Genomic DNA, 21214 nt, shown 5'->3' on the forward strand with positions numbered 1-21214 from the left:
CAGCACAATGTTAATTACATTAAGATCACTGCACTTCACTGCTGGGGAGATTCCCCCATTGTGGTGGAATTCGGTGGGACCTGCTGGTTTGTCTCTGGGGCAGTAATAGGGTTAATTTTTTTTAATGAATTAGCACCCCACCCCCCGCTCCAACCTCCCCACTTTCTTTTCCCTCCATCTCTGATATCGCTTGTAGACATCGCTGTAGGACCCCCTGGGATTTTTTCCCCCTGATTCGCCATTCACAGTAGCTTCACTCTGCGACTGACCATTCCAGGGACTCCTGATTGAAATGAGGGAAGAGAGGCAATTCCACCAAAGTGACTACGACGGAGTTACATTGATTTGCTACAGGGTGCGGGACAAGAGATCATGGCCCAGTGACCCCAGTGGGGTTGCCCTGGTTTAGTGAGTGAGGGGTGCAAACAGGGAGTCACTTGATGAAGGGGTTCCAGAGATATTCTCCCTAGAATAGCGACTTTGAATTTTCAAAATGAAAATCGACGTGCCTATGTAAACTGCTTCAAAAATCACAGCTGATACTGGTGCACTATGTCCAGGTGATCCCAGCAGGCAATTCATGCTCCATGGTACAGAGGAAAATGAACCCCTCCCCCTCTTCCCCAGGTCACAGCTAATTTAATCTAGAGAAAAATTCCCTTCCAATGCCAAATCTGGCAATCAGCAGAACCCCGAGCACTTGAGCAAGAGAATCTAGAAAGGAGTTTTTGTACCACCTGAGAGAACTGATCTACCCTGTCCAGTGTCCCGTCTCCAGCCGTGATTGCCTCAGAGGAAGGTGGTGGTGGTGGGGAACACAGAACATATCAAGCCAATTGTGCATCAAGGGGAATAAATTCCCTCCTGACCCCTGCCAAGTGACATGCTGAAGCCCTGAAGCATGAGAATTGATCATAATCATTATCATCATGTACAGCTACAGATCTTTGCAAAATAGCAGAAGTCCTGTGATCTCTCGGTCACAAGTCCGAGTCGAGGGCTCCATCTCTAAAGTGCTGTGAGGGAACCTAGCTGGGTCCTCAGATGGTTTAAGCCTCTGGAGCCTAAACATAATCCAGCCACTGCCCCACGCCTGAGGTCTGGAGGCACATTGCCAGGTCACAGACCATGTGTCTAGCACCCCCACCCCCCCGAGAACTGGAACCCGCTATACAGTTGCTAGCCCCTCGGCTCAATGCTGATCCTTCAGACAGCCCCCCCTCACCCCTTCGGTTAAACACAACCTGAACCAGATTTCCACCCCAAGGTGTGATACTTCTCAGATACCTCTTCATGGGGCCACGTAGTAGTTGTGAGGCATAGAACTACTCTAGGCAGAATTCAATTTTTACTTTTTAATAATTTCACCAGATAATAGCAATGTTTATTTTGAAGCTTATTTTTTTTGAGATTTTTATCTTTTAAAATTTTCACAATTGCAGGAAAACTGCAATTTCATCATAGCAGGAATAATTGTCACAGTTGCAAGGTCTGACAATTATTTAATGACCGTATGCGTCAAGAGTCGAAAAGTTAAAACTTTTATAAACCATTAAACCACAAATTGTTGGCATTACACATCCAAATATACAGAATACATATCCTTACATTAACCAATCATCCTTGTTTTTACTATTCGTTCCCTGCTCCTTTTGAAATAAGCCTAATTGAAAAGGTCTAAATACCTGGATTTGGACTCTAAAGTTTCTCAAGTAGCATTTTTCTTACTTTGCCTAGTTATAAATTTCAAGTTGTTTTCAATTGAACTATTTTACATCTATTTGCGTGTGTACAGTGAAATCAACATTTACCGATAAAAAATTAGTCCTTCCAAGCCTATATGTAACACACACATACACTTTGCACAGGGACCACCATGGCTCTTTTACTTAACAGCTAAAGCACACATGATCATACAGACACAACAAGCATTGTCAGTGCAGTGCCCCTCGTTAGTTCACCCTATCCTTGGTAGTCTTTGGGGGACCACCTGTGTTCAGGTATGGAGGCAGAGTTCCCTGTCTCATCAGGCTCCTACATGCTGGACTTCACCCTCCTCTTGAGCTAAATGGCCCTGAAGAAGAAGCAACTCCTGCTCTTTTATAATATTTACCCTTCCCCAAATCAAATGACGGTCCTCCCCCGGCCACCGCAGATGCTTGCCAGGTGACTTTGTTGCCATGTGATCCTCCCTGATGACTTTGGCCTATAAAAATGGCTTTGCCTTGCTGAGCTGCTCTCTCTTGACCTGAGTGGATGGCGAGTGGTCAAAGGTTAACAACCCTCCATTGTTAGCCCTGTGCCAGCAACCCTTATGGAATTCTAACTCAGGATGGAGGTCGGAAGACAGTGGCAAGGTAGAGATCAGCCTGGTAATTGAAAATGGGGTTAGTAGTTTGACACAGATGCACACAGAAAGTGCAGAACCTCACAGCGCATTCATAAATTGTTCACGGATTTCCCAGCTCATCACCCACTCTCTCCTCTGCTTTTCTCTGCTCTCCTCCAGGTTTTGTCTGTGATTCAGGCTAGGGAGAGCCCCTCCTGCCTTCTCTCTGAATCCCATGGAGTGGCAGACCCCCCCCCACAGAAAGGCACCCCCTTTAAATATAGTCTCTGTCCCCTTTTGCCAGGTTCCCAGACTGAGAAACTCTGGACTCTTCCCCAGTCAGGTTTCTGAGTAGAGAGTTCATAGTTGCATGCGGATGGGCCAGTAGATAGGAAACATAGGAACATAAGAATGGCCATACTGTGTCACACCAATGGTCCATCTAGCCCAATATCCTGTCTTCCAACAGTGGTCAGTGCCAGGTGCCCCAGAGAGAATGAACAGAACAGGGAATCAACAAGTGATCCATCCCCTGTTGCCCATTTCCAGCTTTTGGCAAACAGAGGCTAGGGACACCATCCCTGCCCATCCTGGCTAACAGCTATTCCTGGACCTATCCTCCATGAATGTATCTAGTTCTTTTTTGAACCCTGTTACAGTCTTGGCCTTAACAACATCCTCTGGCAAAGAGTTCCACAGGTTGACTGTGCTGTGTGAAGAAATACTTCCTTTTGTTTGTTTTAATCCTGTTGCCTATTCATTTCATTTGGTGGCCCCTAGTTCTTATGTTATGAGAAGGAGTAAATAACACTTCCTTATTTACTTTCTCCACATCTGTCATGATTTCATACACTTCAATCATATTTCCCCTTAGTTATCTCTTTTCCAAGTTGAAAAGACCCAGTCTTTATAATCTCTCCTCATACGGAAGCCGTTCCATACTCCTAATCATTTTTGTTGCCCTTTTCTGAACCTTTTCCAATTCCGATATATCGTTTTTGAGATGGTGCGACCACATCTGCACACAGTATTCAAGTTGTGGGTGCACCATGGATTTATATAGAGGCAACATGATATTTTCTGTCTTATTATCTAACCCTTTCTTAATGATTCCCAATATTTGTTAGCTTTTTTGAATACTGCTGCACATTGAGTGGATGTTTTCAGAGAACTATCCACAATGACTCCAAGATCTCTTTCTTGAGTGGTAACAGCTAGTGTAGACCCCATCATTTTATATGTATAGTTGGGATTACGTTTTCCAATGTACATTACTTTGCATTTATCAACATTGAATTTCATCTAACATTTTGTTGCCCAGTCACCCAGTTTGGTGAGATCCCTTTGTAACTCTTCACAGTCTGTCTGGGTCTTCACTATCTTGAGTAGTTTTGTATCTTCTGCAAATGTTGCCATCTCACTATTCACCCCTTTTTCCAGATCATTTATGAATATGTTGAACAACATCGGTCCCAGTACAGACCCCTAGGAGACAATCAGAGTCATTGACTCTAGATGAGTGGTTCTCAACTTGAGGCACAATTAGTACACAGCTGCAGCCCATGTAACTTCCTCAGGGCCAGATAGGTCGTATATATACTGTGTAGATGTGGCCCATGAAACACAGAGAGAGCTGCATATGTAGCCCACAATGGTAAATAGGTTGAGAACCACTGCTTTAGACTGTTGTCAATGCAACTGTGTGATGCCGTTGTGAAAAAGGCAAATACCATCCGGGATGTATTAACAGGAGCATCGCTTGTAAGATTTGGGAGGTAATTGCTCCAAAGTACTCGGCACTGATGAAGCCTCAGATGGAGAACCATGTCCAGTTTGGGGCACCACACTAGAAATATACGAACAGATTGGATAGTGATCAGAGGACAGCAACAAAAATAACAGGGTGAGAAACCCTGACCGAGTAGGAAAGGTTGGAAGAGTTGGGCATGTTTAGTCGAGAGAAGAAAAGAATGAGGAGGGACCTGGTAACAGTCTTCAAATATGCTAAGAGCTGTTATAAAGAGGATGGTGATCAATTTTGCTCCATGTCCACTGACGGCAGGACGAGAAGTAATCAACTTAATTTGCATGAAGGGAGATTTAGGTTAGTTATTAGGAAAACCTTATAAGGGCGGTTAAGCACTAGAACAATTTCCCTAAGAAGGTTATGGAATGCCCATCACGGGAGGTTTTTAAGAACACAGGGGACAAACACCTGTCAGGAATGGTCTAGGTATATTTAATCCTGCCCCAGCAAGGCGGGATGGAGTAGATGACCTCTTAAAACTTAGATACCCAGAGGACTTTACTGGCAGGAGTTTAGGCCCCTAGGGAATGCAGGCACCTGCAGGGTTAGGCAGCAGCTAAGCAGGGCTTTTGAGGATCTCAGTGCTGCCTAGGTGTTGGATTTAGGAACTTAATGTGCCAAAGTCCCTTTGAGGATCTAGCCTCTTACCAATAGCTTGGCACGTGGATTTAAGCTCAGAACAACCACACTGGCTTTGGGATTCCTTCGAATTCTCCCTCCAGGTCTCTGACACTTGCTTCTCCAGCCCTCGTTGGTCTAATCAGGGATCAAACCAGTCAAGGCGTGACTCCTGAGCACGGAGAGCTGACAGCACGAGACACTGGGGGAGTGGAGCGGGAGAACGGGGGAGAATCAACTCTTCGTGTCTGCTGCGTCAAGGGGGACTGTGACAATGGAGGGGGGAAAGAGTGGATCCCCCTCCCCCGCTCACCCTGTCCGCCTTAAGTAACACGGAGGCTGTGAGAACACATTTTTCTCTCTCTGCTCCAGCTCTCTACTCACTTACGTTTTATAAAAGGAAAAAGGTACAAAAAATAGTAGCTCTTCAGAACGGCATGGGTCATCCTCAGAATGACTGGGAAGAAGCCCATCTGTCTCTGAAGGGGGAACTTAGGGATTCACAATCACTTTGCTAATTGGGGGGAACCATACAAATGAGACACTCCGAGTCAGCCAACACTAGGAACAGTGGGGAAGGTTTGGTCGGAGATGGGGTTGTGCTAGCTAACCCTAACCCCCTTCCCAAGTCTAGACAAGCTCTCAGAGGCTGATGCTGCTCGGGCTGCAGTGGGATTCTTAGGCTTCTAGGCTTTTCGAGGCTGCCCACGATGGAGCGCTATAGGAATCAGTCCCACGCAGTGGTGCATTCTAAATGCAGGGAGGACACATTCAAGGTTTCTCTCCCACGTGAAGTCTCTGATGTCGAATGAGGTGCGAGTTCCGATTGAAGCTTTTCCCGCACTCTGCGCATTTATAGGGTTTCTCTCCCGTGTGAATTCTCCGATGTACAATGAGGTTTGAGCTCCAATCAAAACTTTTCCCACAGTCGAGGCATTTATGGGGTTTCTCCCCTGTGTGGGTTCGGTGATGTCTATTAAGGGCCGACCTGTCACTTAACCTTTCCCCACAGTCAAGGCATTCAAAGGATTTCTCACTCGTGTGGCTTCTCTGATGTGAAATAAGATCTGAGATCTGACTGAAGCTTTCCCCACAGCTGGGGCATTTATAAGAGTCCTCCCCTGTGTGCAGTCTCTGGTGTCTAAAAAGGTGAGCACTCCGATTAAAACTTTTCCTGCAGTCCTGGCATTTGTAGGGTTTTTCTCCTGTGTGGTTTCTCTGGTGGGAAAGAAGATCTGAGCTGTGATTGAAGCTTTTCCCACACTGGGGGCATTTATAGGGTCTATCTTCTGTGTGGATTCTCTGATGGGAAAGAAGATCTGAGCTGTGAATGAAACATTTCCCACACTTCGGGCACTTATAAGGTCTCTCTCCTGTGTGAATCCTCTGATGTGCAATAAGCCGTGAGCTCCAATCAAAACTTTTCCCACACTCCAGGCATTTGAAGGGCATCTGTCCGGTGTGGATTCTCTGATGTGAGGTAAGACCTGAACTCCGATGGAAGCTTTTCCCACACTCGGTGCATTTATACAATTTCTCTCCCATGTGCAGTCTCTCGTGTCTAATGAGGTGTGAATTCTGATTGAAACTTTTCCCGCATTGGAGGCATTTATAGGGCTTCTCTCCTGTGTGCACTCTCTGATGCCTGATCAACTGTGTGCTTTGAATGAAACTTTTCCCACACTCCAAGCATGTATAGGGTCTCTCTCCTGTGTGAATTCGCTGATGAGAAATAAAGTTAGAGTGCCGGCTGAAGCTTTTCCCACAGGTAGTGCAACTGTTTTTTCTCTTTCCCAGGTGGATTCTCTGCTGGGCTGTGGTTTCCTTAAGATCCTTGAATCCTCCCCCCAAAAAATTGGATCTGTCTGCTTTCCTCCCTGGCTGGATTCCCACCTGCCCTTCTGACATGCACTGACTCTCCCAGGCTTTTTCCTGCTCACTGTTTTGGGAAACGTTCCCTTTGGATCTCTCTGAGAACATCTCATGCAGTTCCACTAGCTCAGGACATTCCAGCTGAGGATTCTCCTCATTCTGACTCACCGTCTCATCACCTGCTGAGACAGAGAGAATCCAGATAGGAACCATTCCCAATGGTGGAGTGAAAGGAAAGACAGGGGAACAGCAGAGAGAGGAAACATGGCATAATAACTTTCGGAGACATTGAAAAATACAATTCTGCTTTCACATCCCATCCAAACACGCAGGGAGAAATAAAGAACATAAAACATAAGAACGTCCATACTGGGTGACACCAAAGGTCCATCTAACCCAGTGTCCTGTCTTCCGACAGTGACAAATGCCAGGTGCCCCAGAGGGAAGGAACAGAACAAGTGATCCATCCCCTGTCCCCCATTCCCAGCTTCTGGCAAACAGAGGCTAGGGACATCATCCCTGCCCATCCTGGCTAATAGCCATTGATGGACCTATCCTCCATGAATTTATCTAGTTCTTTTTTGAACCCTGTCATAGTCTTGGCCTTCACAACATCCTCTGGCAGAGAGTTTCACAGATTGACTGTGCGTTGTGTGAAGAAATACTTCCTTTTGTTTGTTTTAAACCTGCTGCCTATTCATTTCATTGGGTGGCCCCTAGTTCTTGTGTTATGAGAAGGAGTTAACAACACTTTCTTATTTACTTTCTCCATACCCGTCATGATTTTATAGACCTGTACCATATCCCCCCTTAGTCGTCTCTTTTCCAAGCTGAAAAGTCCCAGTCTGATTTATCTTTCCTCATAAGGAAACTGTTCCATACCCCTCATCATTTTTGCTGCCCTTTTCTGAACCTTTTCCAATTCCAATATATCTTTTTTGAGAGGCGGCGAGCACATCTGCACACAGTATGAAAGCCAGACAGGGAGCTCTGCCGGCTGTCAGTCACGATGGCAAGTCCTGAGAATCGCCCAGCATGAGAGTGTGACACCTGCTACTCCCATCTTGACCTGGGTGAAATGAGGCAGAACTGGGGGAGTCGCTCACAGCACAGTCGTGGGAGTCCCGGATTTTATCCTTCCCTCACTAGGTGGTTACCATGTCAGTTTCAATGATAACTCACCTGCACAGGCACCTCTTAGGATCTCCCTTTCTGCAGGGCTGTTGAGATCGGGCACCCACGGCTCTTCCCCTTGTTCCAGTCGGGCGATCAGGTCAGGTTTGCGAAGGGGAAATCCTGCTGGGGCGGAGGTGAAATCAAGCGAGATCAGGGTGTGTCAGGCATTGGGAGAGGATTTGTTACAAAGAACATTCCCTGATCCTAACCTGGCTCCGTGCTGTGCTGCGTGGATGTGGAACGTGAAGGGACCGGAAGGTGGTGACTGAGTCCCCTTGGGACAGACAGACCGGGATGTTTTGCGCCCTCAGTTGGGAGTTTTCAGGAGCTGTGCACTCTGTGGGACCTGCTGACTAAGATCTAAATCCCCTGCCCGTTTCTAAAGATTCAGAGCACTCTCCACAGAGGGAGCTAGCCCCAGGAATGGAGTGGAACGGGGACTGTGTGTAAGAGAATTAATACAGACTGGTAAATGCCAGACTTTGCCCCTTTGCAAGGGGATGAATTAGCATCTCCGTTGTGCTACTGAGCCCTCCGTTCTATGGAAGAAGATCCGGAGATGAATTTCTACCTAGCGCCGGATCTGGGGAATACGGGATCCAATCCTCTGAAATCATAGAATCATAGGACTGGAAGGGACCTCGAGAGGTCATCTAGTCCAGTCCCCAGCACTCGTGGCAGGACTAAGTATTATCTAGACCACCCTGACAGGTGTTTGTCTAACCTGCTCTTAAAAATCTCCAATAATGTAGATTCCACAACCTCCCTAGGCAATTTATTACAGTGCTTAACCACCCTGACAGTTAGGAAGTTTTTCCTAATGTCCAACCTAAACCTCCCTTGCTGCAATTTAAGCCCATTGCTTCTTGTCCTATCCTCAGAGCTTAAGGAGAACAATTGTTCTCCATCCTTCTTGTAACAACCTTTTATGTACCTGAAAACTGTTATCACGTCCCCTCTCAGTCTTCTCTTCTCCAAACTAAACAAACCCAATGTTTTCAGTTTTCCCTCATAGGTCGTGTTTTCTAGACCTTTCATCATTTTTGTTGCTCTAAATCAAGGGTGGCCAACTTGTGGCTCCAGAGGTTAAGATGAGGCTCTTCAGAGGTTAAGATGCAGCTCCTTGCACTGGCACCGACTCTGGGGCTGGAGCTACAGACGCCAACTTTCCAATGTGCTACAGGGTGCTCACTGCTCAATCACTGGCTCTGCCCCAGGCCCCAGTCCCACTCCACTCCTTCTCCCAAGGCCCCCTTCCCTTTCCCCTGAGTCTGCTGCGCCCTTGCTCCTTCTCCTCTTCCTGCCAAGCTTCCTGCTGATCGCGATGGGTGGGAGGCGCAGGGATGGAGAGTTAGGCGCTGATCGGCAGTGCTGCTGGCAGGTGAGAGACACTGGGGGTGGGGGACAGGAGCTGAAGGGGGGGCTGCTGATGTGTTACTGTGGTTCTTTGGCAATGTACATTGGTAAATTCTGGCTCCTTCTCAGACTCAGGTTGGTCACCCCTGCTCTAAATCTAAGTGACCAGGGAAGAATATGAGCAAACGCCAAAAAAGCATCTCAGAGTCCCCACGGGTTTTAATAATCGAGGGGATGGGAATCCCTTACCCAGCGAGGTCACCGTCTCATAGTTCTCCTGCATGACGTCCCTGTAGAAGGCTCTCTGAGCGGGGTCCAGCAGAGCCCCCTGCCCCTGGGTGAAATACACAGCCACCTCCTCGAAGGTCACCGGCATCTAGAACAAGAGAGCCCATTCAGTACCTGCTGCCCCAGCCACAAACCCACTATTCCTGAGTGAAGATGGCCAATAAAATGGAAGCTCCTGGGTGGGGGGAGAGTAGCAGAATCCCACCCTAGACTGAACAAGTCCAAGAAGTGTGTTTGTCCTGCCCTCTCCTCATCCCTCCTGTGTGTTTCCTGTCCAGAGGTGAAAGTAAGCCGGTACAGTTCGGTACAACGTACCGGCAAGAGCCAGTATGCCATGCCGGACTGGACCGGCTTCCCCAGGCTGGCGCTTTAAAGGGAGCCCTGGGGCCTTTAAATCTTGATTTAAAGGGCCTGGGTATTTAAAGGCCCTGCCTTTTCCGGTTGAGGCCACGCCTCTTCCGATTGAGGCCACGGCCCCCTGCTCAGGACTCTGGAGTACCGGTAAATCCTTTAAATTACTTTCATCCCTGTTCCTGCCCCTCCCGCTCTCATACAAACCCACCCACAGCTCCCTGAAAACCCCTACCTGAGTTTGCTCTGCCATAGTCATTGTCCTTTCTTGTCACCTGGGAGGTCGGGACAATCGTGACGGCCACAGGGTTGTTATTCCACGACCTGCAGGGGTGAGAAGGGCAATTGGGGATCGTTCAGAAGGGTCTTCAGTGCATTTCACAGCCCAGTTCCCTCCCAGGTCTTTGCCTGCAAATGGTTGTTCTAGGTTCTGGGCAAACGCTGGGTCACTTTATTTCATCGCGGAGCCGGTGCCGACCACCAGGACAAAACCCACAGAGATAGCTTTAAACCCTCCCAGTAGCAGAGTCTCTCAACCACATGCTAGGAAAGAGCAGAATCAAAGCAGCCCTGACATCGTCCCCAAGGGCCTCGCTTCACCCCAGCATCCTGGAGACCCAGCAGGGGCAGGATCTGGCTTCTTCTCTCTCAGCTCCTCACCCTGTTTCCCACTCTGGAAGTTACTCTGCCCAGGGATGATGCAGGGAATGGCTCTGGGTGGTTTCAGGAGCTGGGAACATCTCTCTCCTTTATTTCCCCTGCTGCAGTATCCTACCACTCATCTTTTCCCTCTCTGCCAGCCCTTTTCCCCTACACCCCTCAGTCAGCATCCTGCCTGATTCCCCTGCACCCCCTCCTTCTGCATCCCTGCTTCCCTACTCCCCTCACTCCCCTTCTAGTGCACACTCCACATCCCTATCCACCCCCTCCATATCGTCTGGCTCCCCCATCCCCCTTCAATTCTCCAGTCTCCTTCTGGTTCCCCACCTCTCTCCCATATTTCACCGTCTCGTGCCAAACACTGAACAGCCTAGCTTTAGCCTCATTGAAAATAATGGTATTCAACAGCTGGCCGTAGGCAGAACGTAGGGAATCTCAGCCAGTCTTGGCTGGGAGCTGCCTGTTGCTTCAGTCCCATTGGCAGTGGTGGGAAAAACTCACTTATTCCCTCCAACAAATAGAAGTTTCAAAGCAGGGAGTGACTCAAAATCTGGGTATTTAGGGAAACAAATATGAATGGCCATAACGGATCAGACCAATTGTTCATCTAGCCCAGTATCCTGTCTTCCGACAGTGGCCAATGCCAGGTGCCCCAGAGGGAATGAACAGAACAGGAAATGCTCAAATGATCCATTCCCTGTCACCCATTCCCGGCTTCTGGCAATCAGAGGCTAGGGACACCGTCCCTGCCCATCTTGGCTAATAGCCATTGATGGACCCATCTTCAAGTTCTTTTTTGAACCCTGTCATAGTCTTGTTCTTCACACCATCCTCTGACAAGGAGTTCCACAGGTTGACTGTGCACCATGTGAAGAAATACTGCCTTTTGTTTATTTTTAAACCTGCTGCCTATTCATTTTATTTGGTGACCCCTAGTTTTTGTGTTATGAGAAGGAGTAAATAACACTTCCTTATTTACTTTCTCCAAACCAGTCATGATTTTATAGACCTCAATCATAACTCCCCTTAGTCATCTCTTTCCCAAGCTGAGAAGTCCCAGCCTTATTAATCTCTCCTCATACGGAAGCCGTTCCATATCCCTAATAATTTTTGTTTCCCTTTTCTGAACCTTTTCCAATTCCAATCTATCTTTTTTGAGATGAGGCAACCACATCTGCACGCAGTATTCAAGATGTGGGCGTACCATGGATTTATATAGAGGCAATATGATATTTTCTGTCTTATTATCTATCCCTTTCCTAATGATTCCCAACATTCTGTTATCTTATTTATGGAGATAATATATTTATTCAGACAATATATAATAATAATAGAGAAATCAAGAGAAATTGACCCTAGGGGATTTTATATCAAAATCGGGCCAGAGAAAAAGCAAAAGAACCTGAGTTGTTCAGCTGTCTTAGATATTTGGAGAGAAAAGAGGCAAGATCGAAAGGGGTTATATTGACCTATTAGATAATTATATAGAAGACCAGCAAAATTGCTCCAATTGACATTATTCAAAAAAAAAAAACTACATAAAAAAAAAATCCATGGTACACCCACATCTTGAATACTGTGTGCAGATCTGGTCACCCCATCTCAAAAAAGATATTCTTCACACAATGCACAGTCAACCTGTGGAACTCTTTGCCAGAGGATATTGTGAAGGCCAGGACCATAACAGGGTTCAAAAAAGAACTAGATAAATTCATACAGGATAGGTCCATCAGTGGCAGTTAGCCAGGATTGGCAGGGATGGTGTCCCTAGCCTCTGTTTGCCAGAAGCTGGGAATGGGTGACGGGATGGATCACTTGATGATTCCCTGTTCTGTTCATTCCCTCTGGGGCATCTGGCACTGGCCACTGTCGGAAGACAGGACACTGGGCTAGATGGACCTTTGGTCTGACCAGTGTGGCCGTTCTTGTGTTCTTAATCTTATTCAGGTTGCAAAGTGTAGCACTTATAGTAAATACAGGGTCAGAATCAAGGGTGGCCAGGCAATGTTAATTCTTCCCCATTATGTGTGTGTGCATTCAGATATAATCTCTACAGATAGGATCCCACACGGCACTGTTCATTAACACAGGACCCTGCCTCCTTCAGCCCTTTCAGACTGTATGTATCTGATGGCGCAAACACATCCCTGTCAGCACGTTAAAACAGGGGAGATTTACCCCTCTCTGTGAAATTCAAGGGGACTCCCCCTGTTTATTTTTTGCAGCGGGGGAGAGGAAGAGGGCAGATAATATATTGGATTATGGTTTTTTGAACTCAAAATTTCCACCATCCCACAAGCATATACCCGCCTCTTCCATTTTCCCTCCATCTCTGACAGAGTTTTCACCCCTTCCCTTCCTGATAATCCATCCCCGGAGAGACTAAGGGGAAACCCCACTGGGGCCTGATCATGGTGTCTCTGAACCCATATGCCGGTTTCTCCTCCTGAATCCCCCCTTCCAGACAGGATTTAGCAGTAGGGTGACCAGACAGCAACTGTGAAAAAATGGGACAGGGGGTGGGGGGTAATAGGAGCCTATATAAGAAAAAGTCCCAAAAAACGGGACTGTCCCTATAAAAATGGGACATCTGGTCACCCTATTTAACAGGGAGCCCTTGGATCTGGGTGTGGGGTGTGGAGGGACGGGAGCATTGCAGGAAAGGTCTGTCTTCCCAATTCGAGATGTTCTGGGCTCTCTGAAGGGAGAGAGTCTCATGTGGAGCAGCGGGAATGTAATGCCCTCAAAATGCAGCGTAGTCTATATCGGACTTAGCCATCCTTAGCCTCAAAGGAACCTGCCCCACGCTTTCAGAAGAGAAGCCGGGATGCTGTCCCTTGTCTCTGTTTGCCAGAAGCTGGGACTGGCTCACTTGATGATTCCCTGTTCTGTTAGTTCCCTCTGGGGCACCTGGCAGTGGCCACTTTGGGAAGACAGGACACTGGGCTAGATGGACCTTGGGTCTGACCCAATCTGGCTGTTCTTATGTAGCCTAGGAGCTTAAATTCATTACTCTGCTAGGTTTCAGAGTAGCAGCCGTGTTAGTCGGTATTTGCAAAAAGAAAAGGAGTATCGCTAAGGGGCCACAAGTACTCCTTTTCTTATTAAAAAGAAAAGGAGTACCCGTGGCACCTTAGAGACTAACAAATTTATTAGAGCATAAGCTTTCGTGAGCTACATCTCACTTCATCGGATGCATTTGGTGGAAAAAGCAGAGGAGAGATTTATATACACACACACAGAGAACATGAAACAATGGGTTTATCATACACACTGTAAAGGAGAGTGATCACTTAAGATAAGCCATCACCAGCAGCAGGGGGGGGGAAAGGAGGAAAACCTTTCATGGTGACAAGCAAGGTAGGCTAATTCCAGCAGTTAACAAGAATATCAGAAAGAAAAGGAGTACCCGTGGCACCTTAGAGACTAACAAATTTATTAGAGCATAAGCTTTCGTGAGCTACAGCTCACTTCATCGGATGCTGCATCCGATGAAGTGAGCTGTAGCTCACGAAAGCTTATGCTCTAATAAATTTGTTAGTCTCTAAGGTGCCACGGGTACTCCTTTTGTTTTTGCGAATACAGACTAACACGGCTGCTACTCTGAAAAGAATATCAGAGGAACAGTGGGGGGTGGGGTGGGAGGGAGAAATACCATGGGGAAATAGTTTACTTTGTGTAATGACTCATCCATTCCCAGTCTCTATTCAAGCCTAAGTTAATTGTATCCAGTTTGCAAATTAATTCCAATTCAGCAGTCTCTCCTTGGAGTCTGTTTTTGAAGCTTTTTTGTTGAAGTATAGCCACTCTTAGGTCTGTGATCGAGTGACCAGAGAGATTGAAGTGTTCTCCAACTGGTTTTTGAATGTTATAATTCTTGACGTCTGACTTGTGTCCATTCATTCTTTTACGTAGAGACTGTCCAGTTTGGCCAATGTACATGGCAGAGGGGCATTGCTGGCACATGATGGCATATATCACATTGGTAGATGCGCAGGTGAACGAGCCTCTGATAGTGTGGCTGATGTGATTAGGCCCTATGATGGTGTCCCCTGAATAGATATGTGGACAGAGTTGGCAACGGGCTTTGTTGCAAGGATAGGTTCCTGGGTTAGTGGTTCTGTTGTGTGGTGTGTGGTTGCTGGTGAGTATTTGCTTCAGATTGGGGGGCTGTCTGTAAGCAAGGACTGGTCTGTCTGCCAAGATCTGTGAGAGTGATGGGTCGTCCTTCAGGATAGGTTGTAGATCCTTGATGATGCGTTGGAGAGGTTTTAGTTGGGGGCTGAAGGTGATGGCTAGTGGCGTTCTGTTGTTTTCTTTCTTGGGCCTGTCCTGTAGTAGGTGACTTCTGGGTACTCTTCTGGCTCTGTCAATCTGTTTCTTCACTTCAGCAGGTGGGTATTGTAGTTGTAGGAATGCATGATAGAGGTCTTGTAGGTGTTTGTCTCTGTCTGAGGGGTTGGAGCAAATGCGGTTATATCGTAGAGCTTGGCTGTAAACAATGGATCGAGTGGTATGATCTGGATGAAAGCTAGAGGCATGTAGGTAGGAATAGCGGTCAGTAGGTTTCCGATATAGGGTGGTGTTTATGTGACCATCGCTTATTAGCACCGTAGTGTCCAGGAAGTGGATCTCTTGTGTGGACTGGTCCAGGCTGAGGTTGATGGTGGGATGGAAATTGTTGAAATCATGGTGGAATTCCTCAAGAGCTTCTTTTCCATGGGTCCAGATGATGAAGATGTCATCAATGTAGCGCAAGTAGAGTAGGGGCATTAGGGGACGAGAGCTGAGGAAGCGTTGTTCTAAGTCAGCCATAAAAATGTTGGCATACTGTGGGGCCATGCGGGTACCCATCGCAGTGCCGCTGATTTGAAGGTATACATTGTCACCAAATGTGAAATAGTTATGGGTCAGGACAAAGTCACAAAGTTCAGCCACCAGGTTAGCCGTGACAGTATCAGGGATACTGTTCCTGACGGCTTGTAGCCCATCTTTGTGTGGAATGTTGGTGTAGAGGCTTCTACATCCATAGTGGCTAGGATGGTGTTTTTAGGAAGATCACCAATGGACTGTAGTTTCCTCAGGAAGTCAGTGGTGTCTCGAAGATAGCTGGGAGTGCTGGTAACGAAGGGCCTGAGGAGGGAGTCTACATAGCCAGACAATCCTGCTGTCAGGGTGCCAATGCCTGAGATGATGGGGCGTCCAGGATTTCCAGGTTTATGGATCTTGGGTAGCAGATAGAATACCCCAGGTCGGGGCTCCAGGGGTGTGTCTGTGCGGATTTGTTCTTGTGCTTTTTCAGGGAGTTTCTTGAGCAAATGCTGTAGTTTCTTTTGGTAACTCATCGTCATCAAGGATCTACAACCTATCCTGAAGGACGACCCATCATTCTCACAGATCTTGGGAGACAGACCAGTCCTTGCTTACAGACAGCCCCCCAATCTGAAGCAAATACTCACCAGCAACCACACACCACACAACAGAACCACTAACCCAGGAACCTATCCTTGCAACAAAGCCCGTTGCCAACTCTGTCCACATATCTATTCAGGGGACACCATCATAGGGCCTAATCACATCAGCCACACTATCAGAGGCTCGTTCACCTGCGCATCTACCAATGTGATATATGCCATCATGTGCCAGCAATGCCCCTCTGCCATGTACATTGGCCAAACTGGACAGTCTCTACGTAAAAGAATGAATGGACACAAGTCAGACGTCAAGAATTATAACATTCAAAAACCAGTTGGAGAACACTTCAATCTCTCTGGTCACTCGATCACAGACCTAAGAGTGGCTATACTTCAACAAAAAGAAAAGGAGTACCGGTGGCACCTTAGAGACTAACAAATTTATTAGAGCATAAGCTTTCCTGAGCTACAGCTCACTTAAAAGCTTCAAAAACAGACTCCAACGAGAGACTGCTGAATTGGAATTAATTTGCAAACTGGATACAATTAACTTAGGCTTGAATAGAGACTGGGAATGGATGAGTCATTACACAAAGTAAAACTATTTCCCCATGGTATTTCTCCCTCCCACCCCACCCCCCACTGTTCCTCTGATATTCTTGTTAACTGCTGGAATTAGCCTACCTTGCTTGTCACCATGAAAGGTTTTCCTCCTTTCCCCCCCCCCTGCTGCTGGTGATGGCTTATCTTAAGTGATCACTCTCCTTTACAGTGTGTATGATAAACCCATTGTTTCATGTTCTCTGTGTGTGTGTATATAAATCTCTCCTCTGCTTTTTCCACCAAATGCATCCGATGAAGTGAGCTGTAGCTCACGAAAGCTTATGCTCTAATAAATTTGTTAGTCTCTAAGGTGCCACGGGTACTCCTTTTCTTTTTGCGAATACAGACTAACACGGCTGCTACTCTGAAACCTTTTCTTATTACTCTGCTAGACACTCAAAATCATGGAGGAATAGCGACACTGGATTTATGACCTATTCGGACAATCTCTAACCCACTAACTCTTTTTGTCCTATGCCTGCAGAGGTGTTCATGGGCCAGTCTACCTTGAATACAATCTGGGCTAACTATGAATGCTACCCAGGCCCTTCCCCCTTGCATTGTGACCCCTGGGAGTACCTTTCCCAGCCCTGCAGAGGAGCTCTGTGTGGCTGGGGGACGCTGATCACTGGCACCAACAGAAGTTGCTCCAATAAAAGAGATCACCCCCCACCCCCTCAATGGATTCACCTCTGCCGCAGCCAGGGTTCGGGTCCCCACCCGCAGGGGGCTTTTCTGGGGTCTCGCAGGGGGCGATGCCGGGAGCCAGGAATTGGCACAGCCACAAAGGGTTACCGGAGCGAGCTCAATTCACTTCCTGCAGCCTGGATCTAGGGATCGACCCTGCCCTAGCTCCCTTCTGGGTCCTAGCGAGAAACCCATCGCCTCGCAGGCGCCGCTTGGCCCCACGCTCCTGTCTCTCTGCCTCCCTGACACAGGGGCAGCCTGTGTCCATGGGGGAGAGAAAACAGGAAACGGCAAGATCCCTTTGAGAAGGGGGATTTCTATGGGGATTTGGGGGTTCCCCAGCATAGGCGCTGGAACGAGGGGTGCTGGGAAGGGGGGCGCGGCACCCCTTGGCTTGAAGTGGTTTCCATCCTATCCAGGGTTTGCAGTTGGGGTCAATGGCTGTCAGCCCCCCCCCCCACACCCACACACTGTGCACATTGTCCCAGCACCCCAGAACTGAAGAGAACATTGGGGTGACGGGGTCCTAGCCCCAGCGAGCCTGCCCTGAGCCGCAGCCGGGGGGGGGGGGCGCACGGGGCTGTGGGTGTGTGGTTTGCTCTGCAGGTTTCTGCAGTTCAGGGAAGGAGCTTAGAGAAGGAAATTGGCCAGATCCCTCCAGGGTCCGGGTGGCGGGGAGGGGAAGGGATGGAGAGGGGACGGGACCACGGTTCATTAGCTGCTGTACCCAGAGGACACTGGTTCTTGCTAAGAGGTGGAGCTGCACTGGCTTTGTCTCTGTTTATCTTCCTGGGTCAGGAGCCACTGCCTCCTCCACTCCCGGACTGAGCAGCTGCAGGGTTTCTATGCAAGGAGAGAGATTCATCCAAGCCCCCTCTGTGCCCAGCCCGGGTGGGGACTTCCTCCGGTGGCTGGAACCAGCTCCGCCGACACCCCGGAGCCTGCGGGTGATGGAGAGAGACCTCCTGTAAACTCTGGTAAAATGCCTCTGCACCAACCACCCCTGGAGCCTCAGATCTCAGCCCCTGGGGTTGGAAAGCAGCACACGAGGGAAGGGGAAACAGGGCAGGATCTCATGTGCAGCAGGCTGGGGTCTCACTGGTGCAGGGGTGATGGGCAGGCCTTCTCCCCGGCCGGTTGTTCTGGATGTCCCAATGATTATAGTTCTAAGGAGACCCAGATCTTTCTTGGGCTTTTCCCCAGGGACTCTCCCAGGAATCTGTTCCACCTACCTGCCCTTTTATTCCTCAAGGTGCCTCTTTTTAAGGACTCCAAAGCGTGATCAGCCAAATAGACTCTCCCCGGGTTATTTCCTTCACTTATCAGTCCTAAATTCCAACAAGCCAAGTTTGATCCATTAATTTCCAGTTCTGTTGTCCTCTTGTTTGCCAGTCAGAGTTTAACACAGTCCTTGGGTGATATCTGTAGACTTTCTGTTTGGATTAGTCCAGTTTTTTCTATCTCCTTTCAAACCTTTGTCTATCCTAGGGTGACCAGATGTCTGATTTTATAGGGACAGTCTTGATTTTTGGGTCTTTTTCTTATATAGGCTCCTATTACCCCCCCACCCTTGTCCTGATTTTTTCACATTTGTTGTCTGGTCACCCTAGTCTATTCATAGGGCCCTACCAAATTCACAGTCATTCTGGTCAATTTCCCGTCATAGGATTTTAAAAATGGTAAATTTCATGATTTCAGCTATTTAAATCTGAAATTTCACGGTGTTGTCATTGTAGGGGTCCTGACCCAAAAAGGAGTTTTGTGGGGGAGGAAAGGGGGTCGCAAGGTTATTGTAGGGGGGTTGCAGTACTGCTACCCTTACTTCTGCACTGCTGCTGGCGGTGGCTCTGCTTTCAGAGCCGGGCAGCTGGAGACGGCGGCTGCTGGCCGGGAGCCCAGCTCAGAAGGCAGAGCCACTGCCAGCAGCAGTGCAGAAGTAAGGATGGCCAGGGATGATATTGCCATCCAGAAGTAAGGATCGTAATACTGTGACCTCCCCTAAAATAACTTTTCAACCCTCCCTGCAACTCCCTTTTGTGTCAGGATCCCCAATTGGGAAACGCTGATCTCCTCATGCAATCTGTGTAGTACAGGGTTAAAAGCACACAAAAGACCAGATTTCATGGAGGGAGACCAGATTCATGGTCCGGTGACATGTTTTTTCATGGCTGTGAATTTGGCAGGGCCCTACCAATCAGTGTTTATCGTTATAGGTGATGGTAATGTCTTATGAACTTTCACCACATTTCCAACCATCAAGCTCACAAATGGGGTAGGCCTGTGAGATCCCAATGATTACACCACATCCTTCCGGGGCACGGGGGAAAGGAAACAGCTTTGGTGGAGCTGTCTTGGGTAGGGGCTTTGCTGGGTGGCGTTGTGCTAGATGGGGGAAGAGGTAGGAAATACACAGGGTAAAGGATATGCCAGCGCTGTCGGGACGTGCGTTCATTCCGCAGCACGATTCTCAGAACAAATTTATTGGGAACAGGTGGAAATTTCCCCATTTCTAGAAAAGTAACCAATCCATGGATAGGGCTGGGAAAGAAATAACACAGCCCTAGGGCAGGAGCCTGAACGTACTAGACAGAGGCTGCTCTGGAGTGTGAAGGGGTCACCACCAGTGAAGATGTCCCATCTCCTGACATCTGGCTGCTGGGAATGGGGAGGATGTTGGGGTTCCTGTCCTGGGACCCTACTCAAGGTCTCCACCTCCCTTATCAACCTCTGGCTAATAGGTGTGTGATAAGTGGGAAGGACCCAGCCCATCTCTGTCCATGGGGAGGGACAAGGAGCTCTCTCTTTCTCCCCACACCTGGAATTTCCTGGCTGCTTTGAGCAGGGTGGGTCATGTGGGGGATTCCACCACTTTGTCCCTCCCCAGGGCTTCCATTTTATTCTCTCCTCACCCCCCGCCCCCGATTCGTGGGATTGTTGCTGGGGCAGCAAGTGCTGAGTGGGGGACTCTTGTTGTTTCAGATGCCGGTGACCTTCGTGGAGGTGGCTGTGTATTTCACCCAGGGGCAGGGGGCCCTTCTGGGCCCTGGTCAGGGACGTCATGCAGAATTGTGAAACTGTGACCTTGCTGGGTAAGGGATTCCTGTCCCCTTGGGTTATGAGAAGCTGTGGGGTCTGGGATGTGCCCACTTTGGCTCCTGCTCAGGTTCTTCTTTGGTTTGACTGGATTTCAGGGGAATGGACCTGTGCCATTCTGCTCAGGACACCCCAGACTGTAAGATGGTGCGTTACCCCTCAGCCTAAACAAGGGTGAGGGGTGCTGGTGATTGAGGTGCGTATGGCAGCTCTTTGTGGCACTGATCTGTCTGCTTCACCAGCAAATTCTTTGAGACTCTGCCAGTCTAAACCTTGGCTTTCAGGTAACTGGTGCAGCCCAGTTCCCAAGTTCCCCAGAGCCCTGTCCTAGCTGCCTCCAGACCCTCTCACTGCACGCTCAGGGAAATTATTACAATCTCTGCCTCCAATGAGACAGAGCATACCCCAGACCTTGCTTGGTCTCTTCCTACCCCTGTTCCACTTACTCCACTTCTCCACCTCAAGAGCCAGGAAGTCTCCCTTGGGTGCAGATTGAGTTCCCTGGCGTGATCATTAAATTGTCTTCTCCCCCCTTGTTAGCCCGATGGCCATAGACAACTTGTACCTCCCCACACGTGTCTCCTCGGCCCAGGGCCCACCCTGCCCTGAGCCTAGCCCAAGGCTGCTGCGCACTCCCTGCCCCATGTTACCTGTGGGGCAGAGGGCGGGGGGGAGTGGGCTTTGTCCTTCTCCTGCTGCACCTCCTCCCAGCACATTCAGCCACTGTCCCTGTAGCTGGAGGTGGGTTTGAGCGCCACGGTCTTGCTTGCCCATTTTCACACTCTTTTCCCACCCTTTCCCTTGGCTTTCCCTCCATGAGTCAGCAGAGCGGCATGGCCCGCACTGCCAGTCTGCTGGTACCTGTCCGATGAGGGGAAAACCCAGTTGTAAGGGATCATGGAGCACCAGGGATCCGCTTCGGAGAAGGAAAAATTAAAGATGGGTCAGTAAAATTTTCCC

General features: G+C 48.5%; 2 protein-coding genes and 1 pseudogene across 16 annotated transcripts in view; 1 reads left to right on the forward strand and 2 right to left on the reverse strand.

The window, feature by feature from the left end:
- LOC119843367 (zinc finger protein 664-like) overlaps nt 1-21214 on the forward strand; it is a 1158238-nt gene that overhangs the window by 1135100 nt on the left and 1924 nt on the right. For 4 of the 12 annotated variants that reach the window (XM_043496957.1, XM_043496960.1, XM_043496958.1 and 1 more), the window contains exons 2-3: nt 20141-20250; nt 21079-21197. Coding sequence is in view for 5 of the 12 variants with exons in the window: in XM_043496962.1 (XP_043352897.1) it covers nt 21152-21197 (46 nt within the window). In the remaining 7 variants the exon portion in view is untranslated. The other 8 variants (XM_038372614.2, XM_043496963.1, XM_038372609.2 and 5 more) reach the window with 6 other exon arrangements.
- Nucleotides 1-21214, reverse strand: part of LOC119842653 — a 1040433-nt pseudogene that overhangs the window by 34556 nt on the left and 984663 nt on the right.
- Nucleotides 1522-17305, reverse strand: LOC119843328 (zinc finger protein 436-like). 4 transcript variants are annotated; one of them, XM_038372553.2, is made up of 5 exons: nt 17165-17305; nt 10033-10205; nt 9408-9534; nt 7809-7922; nt 1522-6805 (listed from the first exon to the last, which is right to left on the reverse strand). In XM_038372553.2, exons 2-5 carry the CDS (start codon nt 10054-10056, stop codon nt 5526-5528), a joined length of 1545 nt encoding a protein of 514 aa, XP_038228481.2. In that variant the 5' UTR covers nt 10057-10205; nt 17165-17305; the 3' UTR covers nt 1522-5525. The 4 variants fall into 4 exon arrangements, with proteins under 4 accessions (XP_038228481.2, XP_043352758.1, XP_043352759.1 ...); XM_043496823.1 differs by having other exon boundaries at nt 1522-6808; nt 7809-7925; nt 17165-17274; XM_043496824.1 differs by having other exon boundaries at nt 7809-7925; nt 17165-17265.

This window comes from Dermochelys coriacea, chromosome 14 (genome assembly GCF_009764565.3).
Source record: "Dermochelys coriacea isolate rDerCor1 chromosome 14, rDerCor1.pri.v4, whole genome shotgun sequence".
Classification (NCBI taxonomy): Eukaryota; Metazoa; Chordata; order Testudines; family Dermochelyidae; genus Dermochelys; species Dermochelys coriacea.